This window comes from Anser anser (genome assembly GCF_964211835.1).
Source record: "Anser anser genome assembly, chromosome: 1".
Taxonomy (NCBI): domain Eukaryota; kingdom Metazoa; phylum Chordata; class Aves; order Anseriformes; family Anatidae; genus Anser; species Anser anser.
In genome coordinates this window covers 58,368,286-58,388,103 of record NC_139720.1, presented here as the reverse complement: position 1 = coordinate 58,388,103, position 19,818 = coordinate 58,368,286, and the positions used below count along the sequence as shown (strand labels likewise).

General features: G+C 39.7%; 1 protein-coding gene across 2 annotated transcripts in view; it reads left to right on the top strand.

The window, feature by feature from the left end:
• Nucleotides 1-19,818, top strand: part of POLR3B (RNA polymerase III subunit B) — a 74,347-nt gene that overhangs the window by 47,947 nt on the left and 6,582 nt on the right. The window contains exons 21-27 of one of the 2 annotated variants that reach the window (XM_083802542.1): nt 1,624-1,782; nt 2,177-2,294; nt 3,200-3,342; nt 11,685-11,788; nt 12,667-12,833; nt 14,851-14,964; nt 18,033-19,807. In XM_083802542.1, coding sequence (XP_083658668.1) covers nt 1,624-1,782; nt 2,177-2,294; nt 3,200-3,342; nt 11,685-11,788; nt 12,667-12,833; nt 14,851-14,964; nt 18,033-18,069 — 842 coding nt within the window. In that variant the 3' untranslated portion in view covers nt 18,070-19,807. Of the gene's footprint in view, nt 1-1,623; nt 1,783-2,176; nt 2,295-3,199; nt 3,343-11,684; nt 11,789-12,666; nt 12,834-14,850; nt 14,965-18,032; nt 19,808-19,818 lie in introns of those variants that run through there. The other variant, XM_083802541.1, reaches the window with a different exon arrangement.

Genomic DNA, 19,818 nt, shown 5'->3' with positions numbered 1-19,818 from the left:
GGGTATTAAAAGAACAAATGGCTAGCTTTTGACCTCAAGTCAGAAAGGATAAATGATCCCTTTTTGAAAATGTTTAGCTTATGAAAAATACAAAGTATCGGATAAAATGTTCTGTGGTGCTTGATTTTTAGATGGTTACCTGAGCCTTTCCTCATTACTAACAGGCGTCTCGTCATTATCATCAGTAATGAAAGCAATAGATGAAACGAGATTTCTGAATGCATTCAGGAAAGGAATGGAACATGTGGTATTTAGTGCCATGGTGATCGTGATGCTCTGAGGGCACAGTAACAGTATTGCTTGTTTTCTAAGGGAAAATAATAGTATTGCCCAAAACAAAATCATGTAGTATTTATTCAGAGAGAAGTTCAAAGCCAAAAAACCTGTGCAGTGTACTTTAAGTAAAAGTGCCTAAGCACTGACTGGAAGTAACTAAGTGAAATCCATGTTTGTGCCGCTCTGGCCTGTGTCACTGTCTCCACAGATCTTCAGCGCTTTATGTAAATGCTGCGGGGGGTTAGAGGAGAGTTGCCTGAAAACTTTAGTGTCTCTCTCTTTCTCTCTCCCTCCCTCTAATAAAATCCCTTGAGAGAAGACGTAATGCAGTGAGATCAAATTGGTTGTAGTTTCGGGTGGCCAAAATCAGATTCTTCCCTGACTTTGTTCCCCCCCATACTCCCTTCCTCCTAGTTGCTAGGCAGCAATACTAGTATTCCTAGACATGTATCTTTGGCATTAATGTCTGCTGCATTTAATTTATGCCTCCTTTTCTGAAAACAACAACAGGCATGATTTAAAACTAAACGTTTTCTTTTCTGGTAGACTGGTAACATTTACAGGGAGAGCTGTGGTGATTGTCAGGACTTACTTGGCATATTCTAAAGATATAGATGTACTGTATGTGGCCACAACCATCTTTCAAATGAGCTAAGATAATGTAGGATCATTAGAAAGCCCTGCTTTTATCTGCCTGTAATTCTAAATGTGATGAAAGTGTTAAGTATTGTAACTAGTTGCTGCATCAGGAGAGAAATTTCCAGAGCTGCTACTTTTCTGATTTAAACAAACCAACCCTATTTATATGTAATTATATATATGTTTATATATGTGTATGCGTATGAATTATATGTAATTTAGACTTCTTTCGAACAACAAAAAAAAAAGTTAGTAATGGAGTGATTATATGAAACCTTCAATAGGCACATTCCTGGTAAGCTAGCCTGTGTCAACCACAAATAGGAGTGAAAGCTCAGGTTTCTTAGAACCACAGAAGGGAAGAGGTGCTGATCTCATCCTGTTAAAATCTCTTCTATGGTGCGGACCACCAAAGATAAGAAAAATGATGAGTGCGTGTGTGTGCAGAGGTATAGAAAGGCATTAGTTCAACTTCAGAATTGGACCATAGTCCAGTGTCCTAGAAAAGACAGCATGCATGATGTGTTGTGAGCTACTAGGTATCTTTGTACAATGCTTTGCATGTTCAAGATGATGAATAATCTGACTATTACGAAAGATGTTATATTCTGTAGCTCTGCAAGTGTTTTAGCATTCTTGCTTTGTTGTGATAACGTGTTGTAAAAAATTTTTGAATTCCTAGGCAGATGAGTTTGTGTTATATTTTAGGTTTTGGAAGGTGTCTCGTATACAAGAATGCGAAGTGTACACTCAAGCGTTACACAAATCAGACATTTGATAAAGTAATGGGTCCGATGTTGGATGCAGCTACCCGTAAACCAATCTGGCGCCACGAAATTTTAGATGCTGATGGTATCTGCTCTCCTGGTACGTCAAACTGCATGTTTAGTTGTGGCATGTACAAAATCTGAAGTAGAAATTAACATTTTGTTAGTGTGTGGTGTGCACCTCATTTTATACTTAGTGTAATTTTTTTTCTTGAAGTGGACAACGTTTGAATAGAAAATTAAAGTATAGAAAAATAATAGAAAATTTAAAAATGCTACTTTCTGAAGGCAGCATGATCCCAGTCTTTTGTGGCGTTGTTGCTGTATGAACTTAGTGATTTCCTCACAATATTTAATAATAGAACATGGCCTACTTCCTGGACATATTCCTTGCAGTTTGTCTTCTAGTATACCGTATTTTAAAGCCTAGAGTGTATTTCTAACATAGGTGGCCAGATATATTTTAATGGTGTTTTCTTTCCTGTCTGTTGTAGGTGAAAAAGTAGAAAACAAGCAAGTCCTTGTGAACAAGTCTATGCCAACTGTGACTCAGACACCTCTGGAAGGAAGCAGTGTGCCTCAGCAGCCACAGTACAAAGACGTGCCAGTGACGTATGTTGCATCGTACCTTTATACTTGGGAAGGTGATGTCTAGGGAAGATACCCCTTTACAAGGAACCACCCTGATTGTATATATATGGAGAGGAATCATTGAGTTGTTTCCCGGGAGAAACCAAGGAAAGAGTGAAGACAGTGGAGCAGGGAGAGGAGTCACATAGGGATGAACCAATGGAGAAACAGGAGAGAAGCAGGATGAGTGGGAGGGCAGAGAACGTATGTGTGGTTAGTGAGGGTGTGCGTCTCCTCCATACTGGCTCTCACCGAAAAAGGCAAATGCTCAGCCCTTTCTTTGCCAGGTAGGAGGCCAGAAGATAGAGGCCTTCCTATCTCAGAGACCAATGGTCAGCTGATTCTGGCCATTCCAAGGGAGTCAAGAGAGAAAAGAAGTAGTCCTGCCTGACAAGGACATGGACCCAGGGCTCTGAGTTTAGGTGTCATAGTTACTGGAACAACAGACAAAATAATCTCCTAAATAAGTTATTGAAATCTGATATACCCTCATTCTGCAATATGTAGGCAAAAAAGATGATGCCAAAAAGCTGATACCATTTATTTTTATTTTTTTTTAACTTTCCTCCCAAAGTCTCTGTATATCCTACCACATGAATTCAGGTAATTCCTGCAAAAGGACTCTCTAGACCTCACCTCTTTTTGTACCCCATACTGTGTTTTGCCTGTGGTTCATTTCTTCAACTGCACGTGATGTTATGGCAGGATATTATGCCTTTATTTTGTTAAATTTTTTTTAGTATACTCCTTAGGCTCCCTCCTTCAGCTGTAACTCTCTGTTTGGTTCCGTGAAAGCTACATTTTAGCCAGAAACTTAGCAATACGTAGGTTTGTAACTTGTGTTTGGCTCATAAACGTAAAACTCATGTTCTGTCTTTTTTCATCAGCTATAAAGGTGCAACTGATTCTTATATTGAAAAAGTAATGATTTCATCAAATGCAGAGGATGCTTTCTTGATCAAAATGTTGTTGAGGCAAACTAGACGTCCAGAAATTGGAGATAAATTTAGCAGTCGTCATGGGCAGAAAGGTAAGCTACATATTTAATAAAAATGTTGGGTATTCCTACTATACATATTATCATGCGTGTTTCCATTGATTGGTTCAGATCTTTTATGACTGACTGCAGTCATCATGCAAACAAACTGTCCTTCCATGAGCAGTGTTCTCTTTGTCTAGAAGACAGTGCTTTATGTTAGGAGGAGCTCCCTGTAAGTATTCCCTCCAGCACTGTGTGCCCTTGATTTGCCACGGGTTCTGCTCTAGTCCCAGGCTCATGGTGGCTTTGAGCATGTTGTGTTGATTCACACTGTGTTCTTGGAGCAAAACCAGGGACCTCTATGGGCAAATATGCCCTGGTCAGGCAGCAGAGAGTTGGTCCTTGCACAAAATCTGTATGAAGATCTGAACCAGTGCAACGAAATGGAACTGCAACAAATGTCACCAGTACACAGGCAGTATCCAGCTCTCTTAAATGAAGCTTAAAACTAGAATCATCTCCAGCATGTTCAGTGCATGTGTGATTGGAGGGGGTATGAAGAGTAGCTGGTTATAGATGGACCCCAGGCGCAAATGGGAATTCATGTCTGAAGTGCTCCATGCCTGCTGTTCACTTCTTTATTCACATGCGTAGCCTGAAGTCAAGCTTTAAGTCCTTTCTGGATTTCTGAAGCTGTGGAAGTACATAAGCATCAGTGGGAATGAGATGGCCAGGCGTAACTGAAGTGGAAGACTGCACCCCTGTCATGAGATGCCAGGCTAACCACTGTCATCCTCATGTCTGTAGCCTCTTGGTTTGGTGATCAGGACATCTGCATAGAGCAAACCTGTCAATCAAAAGAGGTTCAATGGGTACAAAAGGCAATATTTGATCATAATGTATGCTGTTACATTGCCTCAAATTCTTTGTATTTTCAATGAAGTACAGAACACAGGCTTTCTCAGGTACATCCAGCTCTTTCCAAGACTTTTCCAGTGGTGCAGGTATTTTCCCATAGACCTGTTCTTGAAACTCTCTTCTAAAGAAATCCTGCTATTTTTTCTGCTGTTGTTAAGAAATAGAAACTCTTCTGATAAACACTGAAAAGTTTTTCCTGATTATATTTTCAAGATGGCTTTTGATCTAAAAATAGGAAGTAATTACCAATGATTCCCCAAGCAATTGGGAAACCAATACCAGTGGAAGGCTTCAAAAAAGTGAAGAAGAAACAGTACTTGACTTAAGTGCTTGACTTAAAATCCAGTCATGTTCTTGCACAACAAACATATAGAATAGTTTCTGTAAAATAGGGGGAAGATCATTAGCTTAAGAGGTAAACAAAGAGTTGAGCAGTTGGGGTGGTTCAACTGCCCCATTCCTTCCTTCTCCTTCAGGAAGATTTCCTGTGGAATCTCACCCAAATAATTTTTAAATCTGAGACACAATGAGGATGTGAAATATTGCAGGCAATGACAGAACTGGACAAAAGCCACCAAAAGGAAAGGGAAAATTTCATTTGTTAGCTATTTAAAAATATAGCTAGTATCATCTTTCTCTGACACCAAATCAATGAAGGATCAGTTGTATCTGAAGAACATAGGCAAATGTGACACAAGTCATAATACTAACAGTTTAACATTTTCTATTGAGAGAATTTTTAATTAGCCTTGAATTCTCTCATCTTCCGAATGCAGCTAATTACCACTTCAAGTTTAATTTGTGAATGTTAGTTTTAAGCCCATCACAGAACCATTTAAACCTATGATGAGCTTAAACTAACAAGTACCTTGGTTTAGTAAGAAGGAAAGCAAGCATATTTCTCTCCTTCCTGTGTTGTCAGTCTTTTCTGTGAAGTATTTTTATTTTTTAGAAGGAACGTGTGAAGATGAGATTTGATTTCACGAAATTGTAGGATAGTTTTAAAGCAATTAAATATGTGCAAAATACAAGGTTGCACAAATCACAGTTCTCAACTTCTTTTCATGGGCTTTTTCACATATTCCAAATTGATTTGTATTCTAAAGGTATACTCTGTCACTGGGGCAGAAGGAAGTGGGGTAACAGAATCGGAAAGTGGCTGGGATACAACAGATTAAATCTCACAAACCAGCTTTAGTCTTTTGTTACAGAAGAGCCTTTCGCTAAATATGCATGTAGATTTTGTAGGCCTCTGTAATAATTTAGATCTATGCCACTGCATCTGTATTTGCTACCTTCTTTGTGTCCTCTCCCGTGTCAACACTGTATCAGCAAGGGTCACCACTTCCTGGCCTGTCCACTGCACCCTCTTTTCATGCAAGTCTGTGTTTTAAGTACATTTCTTCCAAACTACCTCTAAAGCCTTCAGTTCAAGACCTGTCGACAAAGCATATGGGGAGGAGGGAAGTTAGGCCATCACGTTGTGTTCTGAGACTCACCAGCAGATGTTTTGCTCTATCTCAATATTCATCTTCAACCAGGATGCTGCAGTAAGATCTCTGGGACTGGGACTGTGCCTTTAGTCTATAAAGCCCTTAAGCTTCTAATGTCTCAGGAATAAACATATACCTACCAGAGAGTACATATCTTAAGCTGCAGGTCTTTGTTTTAACTATATTGCATCATATATTTTCTAGAAGGATAAAGAAACGTTTTTGGTTTGTTATTTTGTTGTTTTAAATCTCGCATTCATCAAGCAAATTCACTTTTCAAAGCACAGAAGGCTAGAGGATTGTTAAGCTAAAGAAGCCTCATCTGAGTTCCATACAAACTAAATTATTATATTTCCAGATTTCCTCTTGCTTTGCTACAAGTCACAATGAGGAAAAAGTTGGGCTCCTTTGATGTGAAAAAAAGCAATATATCACTTCTCTGAAAGAACATTTCTCAGTCTCTCATGTGAAAAAGGATTAACACCTCCAACAAAGGTCCTGTAGATCACAGAACTAAGCAGCAATACTGAACAGTATTCCTGAGGAGTGGAAAAACTGTATTTAAGCAAGAGATTGTTTGAACTGGCAAACAGAAGCTTTTTAATAGCTGAAGATCTAAGATAAAGGATTAAACCTTTCTGAAGTATCTGCACTTAAACAACTCTAAAGACAAGGAAGCGAGTTTAAATTCATGAAAGATGGTCTTTGTTTTCCTAAATGAACCATGTTCTCTAGTGTCAAAACAAAATCCATTCACAGCATTGTCAACGACATAAACTTCATTACAATACCGTTTCTCTACCAAAGTCTGATCTCGCTTACTTTCTATAATTTTTGCTAGTTTGAGCATCTGCCTCGTGCTTGCCTGAATTTATAGTTGAGAACAACTTTGTCCTTTCAGTGGCACTTGTACAGTGCATGTAAGCAGAGCATGTAAACTAAGATGTTCGTTTAAAATTGTTACTTGTGTCGTTCTCCCGCCTTACAAGTCAGACCTGGTGCTTTATCTCTAGTAAAACATCGGTGGGTTTGTAGGAATTAAATGGTTGAAGCGGTATTAAAAAGAATTTGCTGTTATTGACTGCAGGAATGTGAGATGATTAGTATTGATTAGGCATCTGGAAAGGTAGGAATTTCTTACCGTATTTTCATCTTCAAAACTTGAATATGAGGAAATGAGATGTCAGAATGTCATTAAAACTTCTCTTACAGATTTTCCATTTATTTTTAACAAAACTGCTGTTCAGTGTGCTGTCTTAAGAAGAAGATGACAGCTTTTTTTTTTTTTTTAATCTCAAGCAGCAAACAGGTAACCTTCTGACCTTTTCAGTAAATCCTCAACTGAACCTCTGAAATTAGGGTGATTTAGCATTTTATGGCACAGAATAAAAATCTCTAATTCTGTTTCCAAATAGTGTATCCTGAAGACACATTTTATTAAGCTCTTGACTCATTCAGCCATGTGTATTTTGTAAAGTTCCTATGGTTATTGTTTTACAATAGCTGCTTCCAGAAGCATTGTAAGGGTTTCAATTAATCAGCTCTTTGTGTGCTTCAGACTATGCAAATTTATCACATCAGACCATTCAGCAGCTCATGGGAAAGCAGTGTACAAACTGTATTGTCTTCTAGCACCTCCTCTCATTTAGAGTGATGTTTTTAATAAGAAAACTAATCAAGTTTACTTATGCATTATTTATCTGTTAATTTTAATTCTGTTCTTTACCTCTTATGTCAAATGGGATGTAGCAAGTGATATGATAGATCAGTGAGTGATTCAATATTGAACAAAGCTTATGTGATGCAGCACTTTTTTCTTCTGAAGTTGTTTTATGCTTACTTAGCCAACGCAGTATGCAATTAGAGAGTTTTGAGGCAGATCTACATTTTTGTTTAACCTTATTAATATTTGACAATCAGCTTGTTACTTGCCCACAGTACGCGGTGCTGTGTTAGAGGTACACCTCTTCTCCATCATGTGACGTATTATTTCTCGGGAGTATTTCCAAATTCTGCCAAATCTGGTAAATCTAAAACAGACACCTTTAAGTTAGTTTTCGCTCTTTTACCACTCTATCATTAGAATAAACAAACAGGGACGTTTGGTAATGTGCTGCTTTTTGTCTTGCTGATAGGAACCCGTATTACGGCTGCTTCTATTCACTTGGTCTCCTTTGCTCTCTAATGTCCCTCCTGCTGGTAGTAATTAGTTTTCTATATTAGCTTGTTTTGACTTATTTGATTATTTTTTTTCATTTGGCATGTGTGCGTATAGAAGGCATCTTACCATAGCTGGTGAAAAACTTTCCCATAGTGTTGTTTTCTCCCTGCCCCCTCCCCGCCGCCCCCCGGCCCCCTCCGTGCTGTTTTACAAGTCTGTCTGGGGAGGTGTTTGTCAGCAAACCGTAAAGGCAACCGTATAAAGGGCACAAATCCTGGAAACGTGAATTTCTCCTGATTAGGAGAAGAAACTCTTAAAGGACCAAAGCGAAGGGGTGAGGGGACCTTTGTGTTCCTGTAGGGCCTGGTGGAGGTGCACGGGTGTCGAGGTGCTGGTGCAGATAGCTGTGAGGACAGAGCCATGGTGCCTGGTCAGAGGGCTGTCACTTACTGGCTGCCATTCAATAGCAGTGGAAAAACACTGCCCACGGCTGTTTTATACTTGCACGTTAAACCATTGTGGACATCTAATTTAAGTTTATTCTAATTTAAACTGTTATCCTTGCAATGAGCTGCCATGTTTATTAAACAACGGTTTGGGGTTTTTTTTTTGGTGGAGAGGGAGAGGGCTATCTTAAAAGAATTTGCCAGCATTGTCGCTGATTTTCCCTATAAGGCGACATTATGAAATTGACATAGAATGGCTTTTTTTTCTAAATTCCATTTGTTTTTCAATCGAGAAGGAATGAGAGGTAGCAAGTTGCTGGATGTTTTCTTGCTCAAACTTACTTAGTCCACACCCAAAAAAAAAGTTTTTGTATTTTGTTTTATCTAGAAGAGTAATTGCAGCCTTTTCTGGTTGTTAATGTTTGATTCTGGCCCTAGACAAGAACTTCAGATTGTATGGGTGAGAGCAGATTCTGGTCCGTCACCATACAGCATTTAGTCTACAGCTGTATTGCTGAATTCTGGGTGCAGCAGCATGTAAAAATGTGTGCAGGGGAAGGAGAAGGAATGAAACCAAATTAGTTTGTATGTCTTGTGTGAAAGCTGGGGAACAATTTTCCTACGGCATCTAAATCGGTAACAATCAAGAAAATCTTAAAAACCTGTAGGAAGAGCCACAGAGCAAAGTTTCCTACTAGTTTGTGTCCTGCTTATGAATGTTAATTTGGGGAATATTGGGCAGCTGAGTTGTGAAATACAGTTCATACTTGCACAGGGCAACATTTGGAACTTGAGGCTGTCTTTAAATTCTGACTCTTCTTTTCTCCTTTACTGTTTTATTGGCCAGTTTCAAGTGATAATTCCACTTATAACGGATTAATTCACTTGATCACTTTTTTTGCAGCTGCTCGGCAATGCAGAACTGGCAGGCTTGCCTTTTACTGCCCTGCTGCAAACCCTGGCTCAACAATCGGGGATGAAAAAGAGTGGCAAATTCAGGAGCTTACAGAGTAGACTTGCAAGTATTAGCTAATCTCTGAAGAGCTTCTGAAGGAAAGTGACTGCAAAAGGAAATCAAGTTTACATTTGAAGCGAGTTGCAGTTACTTGCTTTTAGAAGTAATGTTGTGTACAGGAAGGGTGTCTTCAGCTTTTTAAATAGCTGTCCAGGAGAAAGAATGAACTTTCTTAAAACATGGAGGGGAGGAATCTGCTCTCTGTCCTGTTCCCTAAATACAGATGGACATGCTGTATAGAGATCTGTTACCTAAACTCAGCACTTTCTTAAAATACAGAAGCTTAGAATTGAGGTTTTATAGCTTTCTCTTTTTTTCTTTCTTTTTTTTCTTGCTAAAATAGAAACTTATAAATGGCCTAGCAAGCTTCACATTGCTGGATTCTGTCTAAATATTTTGTTTTTAACTTCTAAGCTCATTATGCTGTCTTTGTGTTAACTTGTATTAAAATCTGTCAGCTATGACTGGTCTCATAACCACAGTCAGCGGACCAGAATAAGTTAATTATTTACTTGTGTCACTAGTGCTCTTCATCTAATGAAATGCACAGCTGTGTTAGATCTGCAGTTGGGTGTGTAGGTCCCATTGTTATACAAGTCAGCGGAGGGTAGAAGCCGCTATGATGGAGAGCCCTCAGTTCTTTCTGCTGTTCTGCCTTTCTGTGTCGATTTCATGGATCTTTTATCATTCACTTTCACACAAAACAAACAACACAGTGGCTGTCTGCTATGGGAACCGGCTTGGCATATAAAAGGTTTTCAGAGCCTAAAGTAATTTTAAGTTAGCTAAGATTTAATTTTTGGCTTACAGGTGCCCTGAAGTCCAGATGCATCCTAATGCTTTCTTAGAAGTAAACGGGAATAAGGCACAATATATGTGCCATAATATCTACATAATAAAGTATTTATGTATATAATTTTAGGATAAAAAAGCTGTGCACACAAGAGATGGTGTGTTGTTGGTTTTTTTTTTTCGTTTTCAGCAAACGATTGCTGCTTGGTGGGGAGGGATAAAAGGATGTTATTGATTTATCATAATGGAACAATGAAAATTAATTTCAATAGGTTCAAAAACTAAATATGACCCCCATGCCCAGACACTCCAACCCTTTTTTTTTTTTCCTACCCCCTTCCCCCATGCTTACCATTCTCATTCTATTAACTACTGTCCCGTACACCTATCCCTGTCTTGCTTGGACAGTGGAAGAGGAGCTCCCTCCTGAGCAGACGCCGATATCCCCCTGTGAAGTGGCTGGTCGGGGGATGCCTTTTTAGGGATGTAACCAGCACCCTCAGTCATCCAGGAGCCCCCTCCGCTCCAAGGCTGTTCCCAAAACGTGCTCTGGCAGTTGCAGCAGGCTGATCTCAAATAGCTTGCAGGCTTTTTCGGTTCTGAGGGCTTCTGGAAGAAATTGTCCAGCTGAAACAGTAGCTTTGCTTCAAAGGAGTGCAGGCTTAAGCAGCTGCATTTTAGCACCTGAATTTGTGTGTTAGATCTCTCGGTCATTTCGAGCTGCAGTATTTTAATCTGTAGAATTCACAGTTGTAAGGGCGAGGAAGGAAAATTTCCTGATGTATGAACTATTTTAAAAGAGTTTTTGTGCTTCTGTTTAACATGGCACAAGTAGTTTTAGAGTTTGGCTTTTTGTTTGTTTGTTTTGCTTCCAGTAATCTGGCAAGACTGAAAAAACTTTGATTTTTTTCCAGAAGGTACAATTTGTGTTTGTCGACTGACAAAACACAAGCAGTCTGAGGAGTGGACTGTACTTGGTAATTTGTCGAGAGCAGTCTTTGCTCAGCAAATGAGTGCTACCTGAAAAAATGGTTTTGGTTTTTGTTTTTAGTATTTTCCCCTAATCTCCCCTCAGTTGCTGTCAAATCCTGACTTAATTTATTTTTATTAAGTATTAATAAAGAGATTAAGTATTAATAAAGAGTAAGTTAAAGATATTTCAAATTGATAATAGAGAAAATAGAGACCTGCTTTCTTTCTTTTTTTTTTTTTCTCCCAGGAACTTACAGTATCAGCTCTAAAAACTGTCTCTCCTTTGAGATATTCCAGACTGATTGGTCAGAAGTTTCTGGTTGCCTCTGAAAACTGTATCTAAAGCTTTCTTCCCTAATTTGCTAGCTCACAAATCACTGGGAGCATTATGTAAGGGTATGCTAATTTTGCCAGTCCTGTCACAAGGGCTCTCTTCTAGCCTGCAGGTTGTGAGCACTGGTCATGGTAATGAATCTGGGTAAAAAGTGATCCATGAGAAAGAGAGGAGGAGGAAAACACTAAAGAAAATCTGGTGATGAGCGTCAGCCCTGCTGGTGGTTTGCTGTTTGTGAATTGAAATGTTTTCTCTTCTGCAGGGGTGTGCGGACTGATTGTTCCTCAAGAGGACATGCCATTCTGCGATACAGGAATCTGTCCAGATATCATAATGAACCCTCATGGCTTCCCATCGCGTATGACGGTTAGTGGCTATGTTGTGATTAAAGAGGCAGTGTTCCCCAATAAAGACAGTAAAGTGGATTAGCCAGAAGAAACAAAAAATTTGAAACACACGGTTGCACTGAGAATATTCTGCAGTCACCGTGCCACGTGCTTGCTCTCTTATGAGTATTCAACCATCTGTTTTGCATATTTTGAAACATCCTGCTGTAAAAAAGTAGGGATGCGGGCTGTTTTGTGCATCATACTCATTTTGTTCAGCATCAAACTAATAGAAAAGCAACCAGGTACCTCAGCTGCACCTTTTCCCTTTGAAAATTTCTTGCTCTCCTTCCCAGTTGGCTATGCCCACTAAGCCAGCTGGGGGCGGACTGGGAGGGGAAGGGTGGAGAGGAGTTTCAGCCATAGTTCCCGACCTGTATAACTCCTTACATTACACACACCTCCCTGGAATCCATACAAGGCTCGTACCTGTGATACAGGGCCTCGCTAGATAAATCACAGCCTGGCCTTTATATGGGACCTCCATGATTACTTGGTACAGCCTCTGGTCTTTTTGTCTTTGTTAGCTTCTTCTGTTTCCCCCACTGCACTGTAGCGTGTTAATCTCTGAGGCTGTCTCCCAGTGCAGAAGGCCATGCTGGAGCCTGCTCACTTTTCAGACAAGTGGAAAAAGTGGGGCTGCCTGACTCTGGGCCTTCAAGGGTTCCCACACCCCGTCTGGTTTTCACCCCTTCACACAGGAATAATTCCTGACCTCCTTGGGTTTCTTCCACTGTGTGCAGTAACCCAGGTTGCCATCTCAGACGCTTTGTGTGGCTAACTAACGCTGTGACTGACCCAGAGATGTTCTAGCCCGTACTGGAGAGCCCGCTGTTAACTCTGCTTTTCCTTGCACAGGTAGGAAAGTTAATTGAACTCCTGGCTGGAAAGGCTGGGGTCCTAGATGGCAGGTTTCACTATGGAACAGCTTTTGGAGGCAGTAAAGTTAAGGATGTGTGTGAAGATCTTATTCGCCATGGTTATAACTACCTAGGGAAGGACTACGTAACATCTGGTATCACCGGGTAAGAATCTGCTGCATAGATTTAGATGTTTCAGGGGAGCGGGGAAATCCTGTTGAGGCACATCTGAAAAAGCTGCTTATGTCTCAGAGCTCAGGAACTTTCTGTTATTGACAAACTGCTCTGTGAGATGGAAGCAAGAGGCTGAAGAATGGGGCACTTCTTTTTTCTTATAAGCATTCTGTGGCTCCACACGTTAAGAATTATTAGTATTTGCATGGCTCTACTGTGAATGGCTATTGTAGTAGACATGAAAATCTCCCAACTTCTTCTGCATGACAAGAAAAGTAAAATCAAGGTTTTCCTTCTGAGAGATTGAAAGAAATTTCAAGTTTTGTTGGCAGCAATTCTTGTATATGCTTGGAATCAGATTAGCATTTTCATATTGTCTTTAATAGTACTGTAAAATATGGATTTGGAAGCAGGTGTCTGTTCCTTGGGAATATTTTGTGTGTGCTCTTTTTTCTTTTTTTTTTCCTCTTTCGATTACACAATGATTCAGTCTGGCATAATACTCTAATCTGCAAACTTCCTGCTGTGCTGATCAGACCAGCTTCTGAGACACAGTTCAAAGAACGTAAGATAGTTTAGGAACAGGAAAAGGCCATATGGCTCCACATGCCTGCCCTTCCAAAATGCATCTTAATCCTACCTTCCTGCTATTTTTATTATTCTCACAGTCCCCTTCTTCTCAAGGAATAAGTTTTGGTCTCTGTTGTAAGTTGTTGGGGTTTCTGTTGTTTTGTTTTATTTTTAACGCTCTTTATTTTAGTTTTTCTCACCAAATTATTCCGTATGTTTGCCTTTTGTTTCAGACAGATTTTATTCACCTTACCCACTCCATATTCCATAAATTCTTTATGACATATTCCAGCATTTGAAATGTTTTTTGTTAATATATCGTGAACATTTTTTAAACAAATCTGTCTAATCTTGTTTCCTGGGGAGAATAAAATCTTGCTGTAAAAATCCCCTGCCCCTGAACTTTAACTTTGTACTACTTTATTTAGAGACTTTGCTTTAGATACTTGTATTCTTCCAGGCAAATTTCACATACTTCATCTGTTTTTTATGAAACTTGAAGGTAAATATGCATGCAAGTTCCAAATATGTGTGCAAATTCCAAATGTCTAATTATATTTTATTTGCCTAGATGGGCAGCTTTTGGAATAGCACTGCATCATGTCAGTAATGACTAAATGGGAGGTTGTCTCCTGCTTGTTTTTACATTGCACATATATTTCTAAAGATAAATCAGTGGCAGTGCTGAGTTTCTCTGTTAAATCTAGTTGTTCTTAGGGAGTGCTGAAGGTGGTAGCTGGGAAGTGACTGAGTGCTTTCAGCTGTTGCTTTCTGATCTTCAGATGCTGATGCTGCTCTTACAGTTGGGGGTATTTTAATGACAGAAGTCTTTAGCCATTAATCCAGCTCATAGAAATGAGTAACACCCTCTGTGCTGCTTACAGATGTTCCCAAGTTGACGCAAGTGCTTAAACGCAGTTCTGAAGAGCCCTTTTACCCTGCTCATCTCAGTCCCCGGTGCCAGCCTGGGCAGAGATTTTTGTCCCATAGGTACGGCTGCTGAGCGCGCTGCTGCAGGCTCTGTCTTAAATCACTCTTTGGAGTCTTGCACATTTGCAGTCTTCAGCGGTTGTTGGTGACGCTATTGACACGCTCCTGCAGAGTCAGGGAGCTCAGGCATCCAGCTGAAACAGGTACCTGCAGGTACAGCAGCGTGTCTGTGCAGCAAGGGGCGAGTTCAGGAGCTTGTTCCTCGCTTGTTCCTCGATACAGCGGTACATGGTGCTGGCTGGGTACTGCTCTTCTGTTCAGAAAGGTTACCTGCAGGGTTTTCAGACCAATTGTAGTGGAAGCCCAAACACATTTTTCAAGGACTCATGATTCCCAGATTGTTTCAAATTCTACTTGCTCAGGATGCACTTCTCTCCCTCTTAAGGTAAACGTGTGCTAACTGTGAATGGTTTTTTTTTTTTTCCTTTTTTTTTTTTAATTCTTTCAGGGAGCCTTTGGAAGCATATATCTATTTTGGCCCCGTGTATTACCAGAAACTAAAGCACATGGTGTTGGATAAAATGCATGCAAGAGCTCGAGGACCCAGAGCAGTGCTCACCAGGTATGGTTACAGGCTAAGTGGGGAATTCTTAGCCTGCAATCAGAAGTGTGCCCAGCTGACTGATGGGTGTAAAACAAAATTTGTTTACCTCTTGATACTTGAAAAAAATGCTATTACCTGTTAATACCTTGTTACAGAGTAAAAGTTCTCACAGCTGACTGTGGTAGAAGGTTGTTTTGAATAGCCAGTGTGCTCTGTGTGGTACAAAACTGAATTTGCTTCTCTGACTCCTGTTAACAGTTGGTTAAAAAAAAAAATACTGTCTGCTGATTCACAGTGCATCTTCTGGCCCTGTCCTGTCAGCTTGTTCGTATCATAGGTATTTCAGGAGGACTTTCTTTTCTTTAACAGTTGTACTTTTACAAAATCAGGTATGAGTAGAAGGAAGAAGCTAATTTTAATATTTCAACATCCTTTGGTACCAAGCAGGTGGCCCATATCTTTACCTGTCAAGGCAAACCATTGGCCCTAGTGCTGCACAAACAGGCATTAGCATAACGTGCGTCCCTGGTACACTGCACTTTGCCTTGCAAAACTTCCATTTAACTCTGAAACTTAATTTAGAGTTGTGTGTGCTGGTCCACAGTTCTAATACAATACTGTGAAGGAGAACAGCACTTTCACACTAATAAATTGCAAAATTTACAGAGACGCCAACAATAAATCTCCATTTTTATTTGCCCAGTTTAAACATATCCTCCATTCCTTTGGAGTCATGATGACTGCACTGAGCCTGAACTTGGTTTTCTCTCTAACAAAAAGGTTGATGACCACGTCAGTGTCCTCTTGTGTAAATTTTGAGGTCAAGCAGATGTACTCTGGGTAATACATAATATAAGCTCCCGGAGGTGTGCTTACTCTGTCTGCAGCTTTGGGGAATTTGAAGCATTCTGCTGACATTGGTGTTACTTACCTTTTCTCCTTAAAGGCAGGCCAGCTTTTTGGCTCTTTAGCTCTAAGGCAGACTGCACTCACGTTCTAAATTGCTTCCATTCCTGGCTCACAAGAAATAGTTCAGTGGCACAGTCTTTGCTTTGAGGAGGCTTCTAGTGGCTGGCTTAGTTCACCTCTCTCCATCACAGTAGAACTATTGGCTAAATCTTGCCAGACAGCTAATTGCCAGGTAGTCTTGAACATTCTAGCAAAGATTATTCTAAATTTCCTTTGCCAGTCTTTCTGGACCGTCATGTACACCAAATACACATACCTCACCAGTTCCATGGCGGTACTCTCCTTTTTGAGTTGTAAATCGTGTAAATTTACCATCAGTCCCTTTTGTACTGTGTTTGAGATGTAAGCACAAAGTCATGTCTATCCTCCTTTAAGGCTTCCCTGTAACAAGCATGATTTATAGCCTTTTCTTTAATTCTTAATTTATTGTTTATGCCTCTTAGTGCCCTGATGCAGTTCTCTTACCCTGCCTGCCTGCACACCAAGTTATCAAGTCAGTCCTCCTAACAGGTGCAGCTTCCACCTGTTGACGCACTGTTACAGAGTGGAGACACAGCTCTCTGCTGTAGCTGATAAAGAAGTATCTTTCTTGCTTTTCGTTGTGTATTTCCTACGCCTTTAGACTCTCCAACCTCATGCTTACTCTGGGACAAAATGAAGTTACACAGAACCACAGAATGGTTGAACTTGGAAGGGACCTCCAGAGATCATCTCTGCTATTGCACACTTCCCACAGAACCAAATACCAATGATTCAAATGGGAGAGAAGTCATGAAAAGCTTTTAATTCTTGTCTAAACTTTCCACCAACCACATTAATAAAAGCAGGTATAGCACAAACATAATTTCCCTATCGCAGCTGCTTGCCAATATGAACCTAAGTGATATTCCCAACTGCGGGGCTGTCTGCCCCATTTTCTGTCCTTTGATGCCTTAGTCATCGTATTGGCCCTTCCTATGAAAATAAAAACTCACTGTCTCAGCTAACAGTGCACACAGTTGCTTTATTGGAGCTCCTAGCTCACTCAAATCCCTTGATCAGCCTTCATATTGTGTCCCCAACTTCTCAGCTGTTTAGAGATACTGAATTTAAATGAAACCTAAATCCCAAGTCAAGGTAATACTTGCATGTAAAGATGAAGGTGGTGTGGTGTGATTTTCCCCCACCCCGTACTTTCTTTGAATTCTTTGTTACAGTCAGTAGCATCATACTATGTAGCTAAAGCTCTCTTTATTTGACTTTGAGGAAAGCTTGTGGATGTTCAATTTATACTGCCTCTTGACTAGTCTTTTAGGAATTTTCTTTTTTCTCCTCAACTAATTAAACTTTTGTTATTGCCATCGCCTCTGCTGAGAGAGTCTGCTCTGCCAGCTTTCATATTCACTATTGTTTTATCATCCGTTCCACTTCCTGGAGAGTAGATTGCCTCTAACATTGTTTTTGTTTGGTTGGGGTTTTTTTGCTTTTAAAAGTAATCCTGTAACATTTTCCAACGTGGAATTTGGCAGTCATTGTCTTGAAATGCATTTTATTATATAATGAGTGCACCTTTACTGACAGAGCAGAGCTACATTTCCATCTGGAATAAGGCAGAAGACTTGAGTTCCTTGAACATCACTCGTTCTGAATATTGCTCTGATTAAAACAAGACTTAGTAGAATTGCAGCACTCTGTCAACACAGTCAAAAAATGCCAAGATTTTGCCCTCTGAATTGGTGTTTGCTAAATGAAATGCAAGACTTAATTTTTTCCCATGCATAGTTAAAAGTGAATTTAAAACAGTTCTGTATGTGGTGTTGCCCAGATGCCCAGTCCTTCAAAATCACTTTACCAGATATATTGATCAGAAAACTGAAAGCAGTTTAAGCCTTTTCCAGGCGTAGTCGTCTTGATGGACGTTGTCAGAGCTGCCACCTGCACGTCCTTTGAACTTATCAGATAAGCCAGTTCCTGTTGTACTGTGAGGCAGCAATGTGGTCCTACTGGTCAGGGTTCCTCTGTGGGGCTGTGGGAGCATGGTATTCTCTCCTCCTGTTGGGCAGTGTTTTTCTAGGTAATATCCCACTTTTTGGACATTAGCCTTTCTGCTAATTACTGTGTTTGGTTTTTTGTAACAGTTCTGCTGAGACCTACAAGGCGTGCTCTTATTCATGAGGGTAGACTACATTTCCCTCCACTGGCCAACGAAACAAGGAATAGGGCCATAAAGCTGAACCCACTGTTCTTCCAGGAAAATACAGAATTAGCACCAATAAATCCTTAATGTGCTTAAAACCACGGAAGTTAATTGTTTTATGTTTTTTTTCTAAATGGAACGGTTAAATATTATGAAGACCAATTCACCTGATTTTTTTTTTTATTATTTATTTAAAGAATCAGTTCATTTTACTTAGGATTTAGGAGTTTTAAGATCTTTTTATTATTTTTAAATATGAAAAATACCTTTTTCTATGATATTCCCAATCTTATCTTCAAGAGTCTGCTTTGTCTTCAGAATGTTATATTCAGAATAAAGAATGGAAGCAGTTGCCCAGGGCAACAGCTGCAGAGTACATGTGTAGAGGGGAAGGGGAAACAGAACTGCTTTACAAATACTGTTTTAACATTTTAAACAACCTTTGGTGTGAGGAATTTTCAAACTTAAGTGAGCGGGAAGAAAAATCCAATAGACTTACGGAGCCTAAGACGACCTCTTTTCAAAGGCCCAATCTCAATATTGAAATTTTTGGTACTTTGGAAAACTACTTTTTGGGGAGTTTTTTTTAATGGGATAATTTTGACATTCAGTGGGAGTTAAACACTTCAAGAGCTTAAGATTCAAGTTGGATGTTTTGTTTGCGTGTGTGTGTTTTAGTGGGATTTCAGCTGCCCTAAAAATCTTCACCCTATATCTGTTGGAAGACCCCATAGCGTTATCAACTCTTAAAGGGCTGGAAGCAAAGCCCCATAGTTTCTCAAGAGATTTTATCATCCTTTAATTGGATTGCGACTTTGTTGGAGGGGTCACATTTATAAAGCTCTGTTGGCATTTTATGCTGTGGAACAGCACCTGATGAAAATTTTGAAGGTATGCATTTAACTCTTACTGTAGAAGTCAGCTGGTAGAAGAAACACAGGCACTCTAACACTGCAGCAAATGTCTGTGCCTTTGGACACCTCGACTGCTTTTAAAGTCTGCCTCTGAGCACTTCACAAGAGAAAACTGCGTTCACCACAGGGTTAGTCCTTTAAAACAGCATCTAAACAGTGATGCTGCCATCACCCGAGTGGGGAGGAGGGGTTAGGGAGTTTAATCAGGATGTAAACAACTTCTATCCAGTCTCCCAGCAGTGGGGAAAAATGGAAGGTTACATGCATGAAAAGGATGATTTGAATTACAAGCAGATTAGTTTTAAAGTTCCACTGTGGTCAGAGTAAAGGAAACTACTTCCCCTAAAAAACAAATACAACTGGCATCTTCAGAAGATCAGTTTGGACTGGTAATTAGCTTTTTTTTGTTGTTGTTGTTACAAAGAATTGTTAGATGTTGAAGGCTTTTATAAATTCTTTTCTCTGAGTTTGCATTATGTTGGCAAAAACTTATTTTCAATATATGTAGTATGCTTAACAAATTTGGTAGATTGAAGTAACTTTTGGAGGATACATAGTTTATGTTATGGTCCAGATCTGTCATTGTATATTTTGTATGATTTACACTGCTCCAGCTACCAGAAACAGCACACAAACGTTGGGTTTCACTGACTAGTGAAGCCTCTTATGATAGCCAATAACAATTTTTATTCCATCTATTTGCTGTCATGCTTCAGAGAATATACTAAGATTGAAGTATTTAATAAAATGTACGCAATATATTGGTGCTTCAGGAATTTAAGATTGTTTTTGCTTCATAGTACACTCTAATAT